The 12,341-nt window shown below is 38.3% G+C and overlaps 1 protein-coding gene across 3 annotated transcripts; it reads left to right on the forward strand.

The window, feature by feature from the left end:
* The first annotated feature begins 653 nt into the window (after window positions 1–653).
* LOC113028856 (uncharacterized) lies at window positions 654–12,023 on the forward strand. 3 transcript variants are annotated; one of them, XM_080306230.1, is made up of 10 exons: window positions 655–1,201; window positions 1,608–1,759; window positions 1,906–1,946; window positions 3,975–4,167; window positions 4,426–4,469; window positions 5,718–5,910; window positions 6,152–6,195; window positions 7,006–7,198; window positions 7,440–7,483; window positions 8,205–8,350. In XM_080306230.1, the coding sequence occupies exons 2-10, from the start codon at window positions 1,698–1,700 to the stop codon at window positions 8,288–8,290; spliced, it is 900 nt and encodes a 299-aa protein (XP_080162356.1). In that variant the 5' UTR covers window positions 655–1,201; window positions 1,608–1,697; the 3' UTR covers window positions 8,291–8,350. The 3 variants fall into 3 exon arrangements, with proteins under 3 accessions (XP_080162355.1, XP_080162356.1, XP_080162354.1); XM_080306228.1 differs by lacking the exon at window positions 8,205–8,350 and adding an exon at window positions 10,852–12,023 and having other exon boundaries at window positions 678–1,201; XM_080306229.1 differs by lacking the exons at window positions 7,006–7,198; window positions 7,440–7,483; window positions 8,205–8,350 and adding an exon at window positions 10,852–12,023 and having other exon boundaries at window positions 654–1,201.
* The last annotated feature ends 318 nt before the right edge of the window (window positions 12,024–12,341 follow it).

Here is a 12,341-nt window from a genome sequence, read left to right on the forward strand (position 1 = left end):
GACTTGGTCAGAAGCTTTGCGGCAGCATTCTGAACAACTTGCAAATGATCCACAGAGGCTTTACTTAAACAAGTGACTAAAGAATTACAATAATCCAAACGAGATGAGACAAATGCATGGACGGCCATTTCTAAGTCTGAGCGTGAAACAATGGGATTCAGCTTAGCAATATTTTTATAGAAGCGCCAAACAGAAAGACTAAGAAGCAGGCAGACTTTTGCTAACTAAACTGTTTCCACAGCAACACGTTCTCACTCCCAAAACATAACATTTTACGCTGGGTGACAAATCGTCAACATATTACGTTTTCGGCTACCCACCACGTTCCTAAATGACGACCTCGGAAAAATGAGGAAATATGCAAACCGTATGGACTGAACCTACACATGTTCGCTCTTTTTCTTCAAATCGCTTACAGGATTATAATACAGGGCTGGAACGTCTATTACCACGAGACCGTCATTGCACTGGATTTCAGCCATAACCTGCTGCGTACCATAAGAATGCCGAAGGTCTCCTTTCGCGTTCCTCAGGGACGCCGCGGGACGTGACAAAACGTCGGCATGTTACGCCTCGGGAGTGAGAACGGGCTGTCCACAGAACTAATTGCTTTGTCATCTGACAACATTTCTTTAAAATAATATTTTGTTTTCAAGAAATTGAAAGTTACAGCAGACCTTTATTGTTTGCCGTTTATTATAAACTAATTGCATTAGTTCAATAACCCAGCAAAGACTGAAGACCAGCCATTGCCTTAAATAATGGTGGTAACAACTGAATCAGGATTAGGTGAGTTAATTACCTCCAGGTGTGTGGAGCCGAGAGCAGGAACCAGGGGAGAGTCCCACCCCTCATACAGGCAAAACCAAAACACAGAGGAAAAAAAAGAGAAAAAAAAACAGAGGTAGCATACTGAGACTGAGAACTGAGGGACGATGACATATATAGATTAGATTAAAGGTGCTTCCCTGATTTAGTTGGAACCATGATTTGTCTTAAATGCCTTCACTTCACAACTGAGAAAGAGAGAAAAGCTTCTGTTTATCAGATTGTTTATTTATAGCTCTACAATTGACACACCTCCAGTTTTTGAATAACAGGTTCATATAACACAGGCAGAGAGCAGCACAGCCTGCAGACACCACACAGCTGTTTTGGATCTTGGATCTTTTGGACATACTTTTTACTTTTTGGTCAAAAAGTAAGTACTGCCAGTGTATTCTGTTCAATGCTGAGGTAGCTCTGTATTACTGAAAGATCAAGGAATTTAGGGATAGTCGTAAAATATTAGAAACTTGTAATTGTGTGTAATCTGCAATTGAAAAATATTATCCTTTTTTTTTTAAACACAGACTACATTTTTCATCCTGGAAAATGAAAAAATATGAAGACATTCCTAACTTAAATCTTTGGGAAAGACTTTTCTGAATGAAATATTCAAGACAGCGAAAAAATTAAGAAGTGAATATTAATACATGATACAATGATACAAGTTGTATGTAGCAGAAATGTGATGAATTTGATATAAGCACACTTGACTATATGTGGGCAGTTAATTATAAGTGATTATCCAAGAATAACACATGACATGTATTTATTGGTAACAGAGCATAGATCGTCACCCAAACATTGAGAAGTCTTCAGACTAAGAGTTGACAGACTCTGAACAAAAAGAAAACCAGGTTGAGTCGTGCACCATGGCTTCTAACGTAAAGGCTATAAAAGCTTTATTTGAAAGCTTGGGAAAAAAGGACAACAGGTAAATGTGGAAATTGTTAAACTGCAATCAAATAACTGCTTAATCGCAATCAAGCATTAAATTGGTTTTATGATATTATTATTACATGATTACATAAAAGCAAACAGTTCTGGATCCATTAATGAGGTTCAACTCTTTTATTGTAGTTGTGCAAATCCTGAGTCCAAAGAGAAAACAAAGAGAAAAGGTAAGATAATCGTTTGTTTTCAAATTGTTTGATGCCAAGGCCAGAGATGGCCGATTACTTTTTTCAAGTAACGAGTAAAGTAAGCGATTACTATTGCAAAAACAGTAATTAGATTACCGTTACTTTCCCGTAGGAACGCTGCGTTACTGCGTTACTAAAACCGTGATTTTTTTGCCAGAATGTCTCATGACAGTGACGTAAGCAAGTGCGACGTTCGTGACAACAGCTGTGTGCAGATCAACAATGGATCATATATCGAGTGCAGAGAGAGTATGAGCGTGCAGCGTTTAAAGCGTGGAAGTACTGACCTTACTTTGAGTTTGATTCCATAAAAAGGGACAAAAACATTAGTGTCCGTTGTGCGTGGGAAGAAAACTTCTTTTTACAGCGAAAAAAAAACCCCTAAACAAGCACGGAGTGCGCAACGACGTAATGGGACATTCACAGAGAAACTCGCGGATTCTTCCACTGACCGCTGCGGCACACCTGCACCAGCGTAAACCTCCGCCTACCCTACTCCTGTTTTACAGGTGAAAATAGAGCAACAGGACCGCTGAGTCTTTGACTTTATTTATTTTCTGCTGTGTTTTACTTGCATCTATTTGAAAGAGTGAATGTAAACGCACAAAAAAAATATATTTTATGTGCTGGAATGTGCAGAAAATAGGTTTAAATATTAAACAAATTTCTTCCAGTCATAGAATGGTGCATATAATTACATTTTTGCTTGATGCATAAAGTTAAAAAATTAAAACTAATAAAACAAATTTTAAAAAGAGACTTTTCCATTTGATCACATTTTGTATGATGGATTATGCAGAAAAAGTAGAATTGGGCTGAAAGATCTATCGCTTTATCACCTATTCAGGTTGGAAATCGTGTTTTTAAAAAGTAACTAAGTAGTTAATTACTTTTGAAAATAAGTAATCAGTAAAGTAACAGGATTACTTTTGGGGGGAAGTAATCAGTAATTAGTTACTGATTACTTTTTTCAAGTAACTTGACCAACACTGGCCAAGGCACATCAAAGATATAACCTGGTATAGATATTGTCACTGTTGTGTTTTTGATGTTAATAAACATGAAATCATAAAGTGGATGTAGATAAACTGGGTGGTATAGTAATACATGAACATGTGTACACGGATATATTGGTGTAATGTCTGACAGTGTTTCATTAGAACTAGAAAAAGCTAATTAAACGTATCACGACTACCTAAGTGACTAGTTACACCTGTATGTCTTGTTTTTTTTTCTTTTTAATTAAGACTCACTGTTACTGTGGTATTTTAAAACATTCTTTCATCTGCCTTCACACACTGACTTCCTCAAAAAAACTCCCACCTTGATGTTAATGTTGCTAAGCTTTAAGTTAAACTGTTGAAACATGGGATTGCTTGCAATAACTCAACTCAGTGTTACATGATTCATTTTCAAACTTTCTGTCATATTTGTTCCAGCCTCATGACACACATGGCAGATAGTGTAGCTTATACCTCATTTTCTATCAGAGGTGGGACCATGTCATTGGTGTAAAAGTCCAAGTCAAGTCACAAGTTTTTCAAGTCAAGACATAAAATTAATGATTCAAATTCCACACCTCTGGTACCGACTTTGCTCGTCATGTCATTTATATGTAATATGAATGCCAAACAACATTTGAATAACAGAAGGTTAGGCATACTAATGGGTGTGTCTATGTCCCATTAACAATGGCTGGAGCTGGTCAAGCTGAGAAACCAGTATCTTGTGGCTTGTTGTTTGAATATGCACATTGTGGATAAATTTCTAATTTTTGACAGGAGACCGATGGCAGATTAGCTGCCACTGGCTGTTTGTGAGTGTGTGTGTGTGTCTGCCTGTCTGTCAGTCTGTAAGTCGGGATAATTGATTACCTTATGGAGAATCAAGAGAGAGTAAAAAATTCTTTAACTACGGGTATTTGTGTGTGTGTGTGTGTGTGTGTGTGTGTGTGTGTGTGTGTGTGTGTGTGTGTGTGTGTGTGTGTGTGTGTGTGTGTGGACATAGAGAGGACGTCTTCACCTGAAGTTGGACAGGAGCAGACAAAATATCAGAGCGAGAAAACTGAGAAACCTTCAGAAGAAACGACAAACAACCAAAAACAAACAGAACAGCAGGTTGAGTCCTGCACCGACGTTCAAGACTCAAACACAGAGAACAAACTGCCAGGAGACAAACAACTAGAACAAAAGAACAAGAGGTAACAGTGAAAAAGGAGAATTGTGGATTCAGGAGTGAACTTTGTATCAAAGGAATATTAAAGACAAACTTTATTTAATGCTGTACATTCATCATGCACAATTCTTTGTCAGTTTAACCTTTCTGTTGCAGTTTTTTCAGATCAAATAAAAATGATCAATGAATTATTGATCATTTTTATTTGATCACATCAATGATAACCTGAATACACACACGCAGGTTTTGCATCAGTTAATAAGGCTCAAATCTTACATTGTAGATCTGCTGAAATCCCTGAGTTACAAAATCAAACAGACACTAAAGGTAAGTTACAACCTTCTACAACAGTTTATAACTATATTATTAGATTATTAGCTAGGACTGTGTGTGTGTGTGTGTGTGTGTGTGTGTGTGTGTGTGCGTGCGTGTGTTTATGTCTGTCTTTGTGTGTGTCTTTCTGTATATGTGCATGCAGTTAAGGATAATGGTTTTATTCAAAGTGTCCTGCGGATGTAGAACCCACATGCAGGACTCTTTGGAAGAAGACGCTGGCCCCTGTCTCCATTTTCTCTGTTCCCAAAACCCGTGTGTCAGCTCGATCCCCCGGTTCCCAAGATCCTGCAGGAAACATCACAAAAGCTGTTGTTAGAAAACTCCACGTTAGCCGAGAATAACACACTTCCTGATAACTAAATCAACTGGGAAACTGACGTTTCTCTGACAACAATCCAGCGCCTACGGGTGCTCAGCCACTCTGCTAAGACTGCTCTGGAGATGAGGGTGATCAGCTACAGGTGTGTGATTGCATTCCGGTGCAGTGAGTCCCATAATGGGGAAACCACTCTCCTGGCCCGGATGTGCAGGGAGACCAGAACACACCACATACACACACACGAGGATCGGGGAACATGAGGACACAACAGGGCACCCAGTGAGGACAGCGGGCCATGGCACAAAGAGGAACAAAGAGATGAAATGGAAAATTAACAAAATCCGTGATTTGGATATTTTAATTTAGCAAGTTTGTTTTTATCAAAGGGTAAATACATATATGAAAGGTTTCTTCCTGTTAAAAGGGAGTTTTTCATTCCCACTGTTGCCAAAGTGACTTTTAATAGGGCATCATATCCTTTGGGGGATTTTCTCTCTTTTTTTGTATTGTTGTTGGATTTTTACCTTACAAAATAAAACTTATTGAGGCAACATATGTGATTTGTTGCTATATAAATAAGATTGAACTGAGTTCAATGTATTTACATCAAAGGCTAAAAGAATTTAGACTATCACGTACGAATACTAAATGTATCCGAGGAAGACATTTTCATTGCTGTAACGGGAAATTGAGAATCTTTGAAGTCAGAATTTGGAGAAAATATTCAACAGGTGGTAACGGTACAAATGACTTCACATGTACAGCAGATTTGAAGACACATCGTGATGGAATTAAAGAGATTTAATCTAACAAGGACAGTTTGACATCAGACGTGTGTGTGTGTGTGTGTGTGTGTGTGTGTGTGTGTGTGTGTGTGTGTGTGTGTGTGTGTGTGTGTGTGTGTGTGTGTGTGGTCATAGAGGGCACGTCTTCACCTGAAGGTGGACAGGAGCAATCAAAATATCAGAGCGAGAAAACTGAGAAACCTTCAGAAGAAACGACAAACAACCAAAAACAAACAGAACAGCAGGTTGAGTCCTGCACCCAGGATCAAGACTCAAACACAGAGAACAAACTGCCAGGAGACAAACAACTAGAACAAAAGAACAACAGGTAACAGTGAAAAAGGAGAATTGTGGATTCAGCAGTGAACTTTGTATCAAAGGAATATTAAAGACAAACTTTATTTAATGCTGTACATTCATACATGCACAATTCTTTGTCAGTTTAACCTTTCTGTTGCAATTTTTCAGAGCAATTCAATGATTATTTTTATTTGATCACATCAATGATAACCTGAATACACACACGCAGGTTTTGGATCAGTTAATAAGGCTCAAATCTTACATTGTAGATCTGCTGAAATCCCTGAGTCAAAAAATCAAACAGACACTAAAGGTAAGCTACAACCTTCTCTAACAGTTTATAACTATATTATTAGATTATTAGCTAGGACTGTGTGCGTGTGTGTGTGTGTGTGTGTGCGTGTGTGTGTGTGTGTGTGTGTGTGTGTGTGTGTGTGTGTGTGTGTGTGTGTGTGTGTGTGTGTGTGTGTGTGGAGTTAAGGATAATCATTTAATTCAAAGAGGAACAAAGAGATGAAATGGAAAATTAACAAAATCCATTATTTAGATATCTTAAATTAGGAAGTTAACCTTTATTTATATCAAAGGGTAAATAGATATATGAGAGGTTTCTCCCTGTTAATAGAGAGTTTTTCATTCCCACTGTTGCCAAAGTGACTTTTAATAGGGAATCATATCCTTTGGGGGATTTTCTCTCTTTTTTTGTATTGTTGTTGGATTTTTACCTTACAAAATAAAACTTATTGAGGCAACATATGTGATATGGTGCTATATAAATAAGATTGAACTGAGTTCAATGTATTTACATCAAAGACTATAAGAATTTAGACTATCACGTACGAATACTAAATGTATCCAAGGAAGACATTTTCATTGCTGTAACGGGAAATTGAGAATCTTTGAAGACAGAATTTGGAGAAAATATTCAACAGGTGGTAACGGTACAAATGACTTCACATGTACAGCAGATTTGAAGACACATCGTGATGGAATTAAAGAGATTTAATCTAACAAGGACAGTTTGACATCAGACGTGTGTGTGTGTGTGTGTGTGTGTGTGTGTGTGTGTGTGTGTGTGTGTGTGTGTGTGTGTGTGTGTGTGTGTGTGTGTGTGTGGTCATAGAGGGCACGTCTTCACCTGAAGTTGGACAGGAGCAATCAAAATATCAGAGCGAGAAAACTGAGAAACCTTCAGAAGAAACGACAAACAACCAAAAACAAACAGAACAGCAGGTTGAGTCCTGCACCGAGGATCAAGACTCAAACACAGAGAACAAACTGCCAGGAGACAAACAACTAGAACAAAAGAACAACAGGTAACAGTGAAAAAGGAGAATTGTGGATTCAGCAGTGAACTTTGTATCAAAGGAATATTAAAGACAAACTTTATTTAATGCTGTACATTCATACATGCACAATTCTTTGTCAGTTTAACCTTTCCGTTGCAGTTTTTCAGAGCAATTCAATGATTATTTTTATTTGATCACATCAATGATAACCTGAATACACACACGCAGGTTTTGCATCAGTTAATAAGGCTCAAATCTTACATTGTAGATCTGCTGAAAACCCTGAGTTACAAAATCAAACAGACACTAAAGGTAAGTTACAACCTTCTACAACAGTTTATAACTATATTATTAGATTATTAGCTAGGACTGTGTGTGTGTGTGTGCGTGTGCGTGTGTGTGTGTGTGTGTGTGTGTGTGTGTGTGTGTGTGTGTGTGTGTGTGTGTGTGTGTGTGTGTGTGTGTGTGTGTGTGTGTGTGTGGAGTTAAGGATAATCATTTAATTCAAAGAGGAACAAAGAGATGAAATGGAAAATTAACAAAATCCATTATTTAGATATCTTAAATTAGGAAGTTAACCTTTATTTATATCAAAGGGTAAATAGATATATGAGAGGTTTCTCCCTGTTAATAGAGAGTTTTTCCTTCCCACTGTTGCCAAATTGATTGGTAATAGGGGGTCATATGATTTGGGGGATTTTCTCTCTTTTCTTTGTATTGTTGTTGGATTTTTACCTTACAAAATAAAACTTATTGTGGCAACATATGTGATATGGTGCTATATAAATAAAATTGAACTGAACTGAGTTGAATTGAATTGAAAGTAATTATATCAAAAGCTTTAAGAATTTAGACTATCATGTAGGAATACTAAATGTTTCCACTGGAGAAATTGGTGTAACGGGATATTGAGAGTCTTTGAAAATAGAATTTGAAGAAAATATTTAGCAGGTGGTAACGGTACAAATGACTTCACAAGGACAGTTTGAATTCTTACGTGTGTGTGTATGTGTGTGCGTGCATGTCGTCATAGAGAGCATGTCTTCACCTGATGTTGTGCAGGAGCAGACAAAATATCAGAGCGTTTCTCAGAAACTGAGAAACCTTCGGAAGAAATGAAAAACAACCAAAAACATTGGAAAAAATATGAATAAATATTTTATTTGTTAAAATTGTTAATTATTTGTATTGTTTTTTTTATCTGTTTGTAAAGATAAGATTTCCATCGTCATTTTGGGCAATGAAGAGTCTTTGAAAAAAGCTCTAGTACCTGTCATTAAAGGCACAGATTGACAGGGACAGGGTTGCAATAGCAAGCTGCGAAGCAAATAAAAAAGCGATGCAGGTTCTCTGCCCTTCAGTTAACAATCCGGAGCATCTCATAGTAACGCAGAAGGTTACCTTTTGCGTTACTATGACACTCTTCGGGCTGTTACAAGTCGCCGGTATGTTATGCGTTGGGAATTAATAATATTGCAAGCATTGATGTCCATTTGATACTATTTCTTTTACAGAGAAAGAGTTCTTGAGGATATTCAACCAATACAGATACTATGTAGTGTAAACACACATGTACAGTGGCTTGCAAAAGTATTTGGCCCCCTTAAACCACCTTTTGTCACATTACAATCATGAATCAATTTTATTGGAATTCCACGTGAAAGACCAACACAAAGTGGTGCACACGTGAGAAGTGGAACGAAAATCATACATGATTCCAAACATTTTTTACAAATAAATAACTGCAAAGTGGGGTGTGCGTAATTATTCAGCCCCCTTTGGTCTGAGTGCAGTCAGTTGCCCATAGACGTTGCCTGATGAGTGCTAATGACTAAGTAGAGTGCCACCTGTGTGTAATCTAATGTCGGTACAAATACAGCTGCCCTGTGACTACCTCAGAAGTTGTCTAAGAGAATATTGGGAGCAACAACACCATGAAGTCCAAAGAACACAGCAGACAGGTCAGGGATAAAGTTATTGAGAAATTTAAAGCAGGCTTAGGCTACAAAAAGATTTCCCAAGCCTTGAACATCCCACGGAGCACTGTTCAAGCCATCATTCAGAAATGGAAGGAGTATAGCACAACTGTAAACCTACCAAGACAAGGCCGTCCACCTAAACTCACAGGCCAAACAAGGAGAGCGCTGATCAGAAATGCAGCCAAGAGGCCCATGGTGACTCTGGACGAGCTGCAGAGATCTACAGCTCAGGTGGGGGAATCTGTCCATAGGACAACTATTAGTCGTGCACTGCACAAAGTTGGCCTTTATGGAAGTGTGGCAAGAAGAAAGCCATTGTTAACAAAAAACCATAAGAAGTCCAGTTTGCCACAAGCCATGTGGGGGACACAGCAAACATGTGGAAGAAGCTGCTCTGGTCAGATGAGACCAAAATGGAACCTTTTGGCCTAAATGCAAAACGCTATGTGTGGCGGAAAACTAACACTGCACATCACGCTGAACACACCATCCCCACTGTCAAATATGGTGGTGGCAGCATCATGCTCTGGGGGGGCTTCTCATCAGCAGGGACAGGGAAGCTGGTCAGAGTTGATGGGAAGATGGATGGAGCCAAATACAGGGCAAACCTGGAAGAAAACCTCTTGGAGTCTGCAAAAGACTTGAGACTGGGGCGGAGGTTCACCTTCCAGCAGGACAACGACACTAAACATAAAGCCAGGGCAACAATGGAATGGTTTAAAACAAAACATATCCATGTGTTAGAATGGCCCAAAGTCCAGATCTAAATCCAATCAAGAGTCTGTGGCAAGATCTGAAAATTGCTGTTCACAAACGCTGTCCATCTAATCTGACTGAGCTGGAACTCTTTTGCAAAGAAGAATGGGCAAAGATTTCAGTCTCTAGATGTGCAAATTTGGTAGAGACAGACCCTAAAAGACTGGCAGCTGTAGCAGCAAAAAGAGGTTCTACAAAGTATTGACTCAGGGGACTGAATAATTACGCACACCGCACTTTTCAGTCATTAATTTGTAAAAAATGTTTGGAATCATGTATGATTTTCGTTCCACTTCTCACTATACACCACTTTGTATTGGTCTTTCACGTGGAATTCCAATAAAATTGACTCATGTTTCTGGGTGTACTGTGGAAAATTTAAAGGGGGCCAAATACGTTTGCAAACCAATGTATAAGTACAGACAATGTCTGTAGTGGAAAGCTTAAAGATAATTTGAAAGTGTGATTTTATTACCTAAAAGTTCTATCTTGTCTTATTACTTCTGTTGTCTCTGAATCAGAGCTGTAGGTCTAAAGAAGAAGAAACAGCACAAACATAAACAAGAGTAGCATTACTTGTTTTTTCACATTCAGCTACAACATGTAGTAGTGAGTCTGAAAAACTCAACATACAGACAAAGAATGCACTAGCATACTGTATGTTTGAACCACAATTAACCTTTCCATGAACTACACATAAAGGGTTTGTGTAGTTGTGTGTTTTTCAGCTTGTGCTACAGCTATTGAGTTAACTATCATGTATCCTATTATTGTGTGCTGAACAGTTTTGGCAGTAAAAGTGAAAAGATTTAAACTGGATTGAAGACCAAATATATGGTAACACTTTTTAGAACCCATTACAACCCAGAACAGCAGTTGTTTTGACTTAAAGAAATTAACTGTTTGAAATTTCGTTCAATTTGCGCTTGGTCTTCGTCATTTCAGGAAAGCATACTTACACCACAGTGAACGTCGTTCTTCTGGGATTGGCCGGGACTGGAAAGAGTGCAAGTGGAAACACCATCCTTCGAAAGAAGCACTTTGTTTCTAAACCCAGTTCAAATCCAGTCACCACAGAGTGTCAGGCGGAAGAAACTGAGATAAATGATTTACATGTGCGTGTGATTGATACGCCAGACATGTTTGATGATGAAACTGAACCATCAGTTCGGGACAAACATGTAAAAAGGTGCAAAGAGCTCTATGAGTCAGAACTCTGTGTGTTTGTACTTGTGATGCATGTGAGCAGATGTACAGATGGTGAGAGAGACATACTGAAAAAGCTAGAAAACACTTTTGGGACCAAAGTGAAAGAACAAACTGTCATCCTGTTCACCCGAGGAGACGACCTGGAGGAGGCAGAAATGAGCCTGGAGGATTTTCTTCATTCCTGCCAACCTGGTCTGAAGGAAATCATTGAAAAGTGCAACAACAGGTGTGTTCTTTTTGAGAACCGCAGCTCAAGTTCAGACCAGGTGGAAAAGCTAATGAACACAGTGAGCACGGTGTTAAAGAAAACAGCAAAGATAGATTAAAAAAGGTCTTAGTTGCCATTTTTATGTGTATAAATATAAAAAGCAAAGCTTTGATAATTATAATGAAAGTATTCAAAATCATATACAAATTGCATTTTTGCCAAGATTTTTAATTTTCAAATTTTTGATAAAAAAAAAAAAGTGCTAGAAGTCTGTGAAGGTTCTCAGTCATCCAGGTCAGCGTAGTCTAAGGAGCTTGGAAAGAAAAGCGTCTGGACTTCTTTAAGTAGCTTTGAAGACGTTTCACCTCTCATCCAAGAAGCTTCTTCAGTTCTAAGTGTCAAAGGGTGGAGAGTCCAAGATTTTAAACCCAGTGGGAGTATCCCCCCAAAGAGGGACAAAAGGACCCCCTGATGGTCCTCTACTTAATCACATGAGTCAAGGTGTGAAAAAAGTGCTAGAAGAACGTCATCTTTGTAAATTGTATCCACAAAACACATTTGTTATCTTTATCATGGAGGTTGTGTTTTTGGTATTGTTTGCATGTGTCATTCAAACATTTTTTAAGATATTCTGACAAACCTTTGTAAGGGTGTAGAGTGGTGTCATGTTATCAATCCATTAAAATTTTCTTTAAATCAACCATGGTCTTTAAAATTGACTCAATGATTTATTGGTGGAAAATGTAACAAAAGCCTTATAACTTAGAAAAAAAAATTCTTACATGTGTGGCACATATTGTGGTGTGTATATATATCAACATCAGGCACCCTGTTGAGAAGCGAACTACTGAAACAAGAAGGCATCAGTGGGCAAGAGAACCACAATGGGGTTGCAATGGTAAGTGGCGGTCCTAGCCTGTTTATCTGCTTACCTGTATCCTGTACCCCTAATCCTAAAGTGTATATTTATTGTCTTACTCTTCTTATATTTAATGTTTGTTTACTTGCACTGCTGTAA

The sequence above is a fragment of the Astatotilapia calliptera genome, chromosome 9 (assembly GCF_964374335.1).
Source record: "Astatotilapia calliptera chromosome 9, fAstCal68.1, whole genome shotgun sequence".
NCBI lineage: Eukaryota > Metazoa > Chordata > Actinopteri > Cichliformes > Cichlidae > Astatotilapia > Astatotilapia calliptera.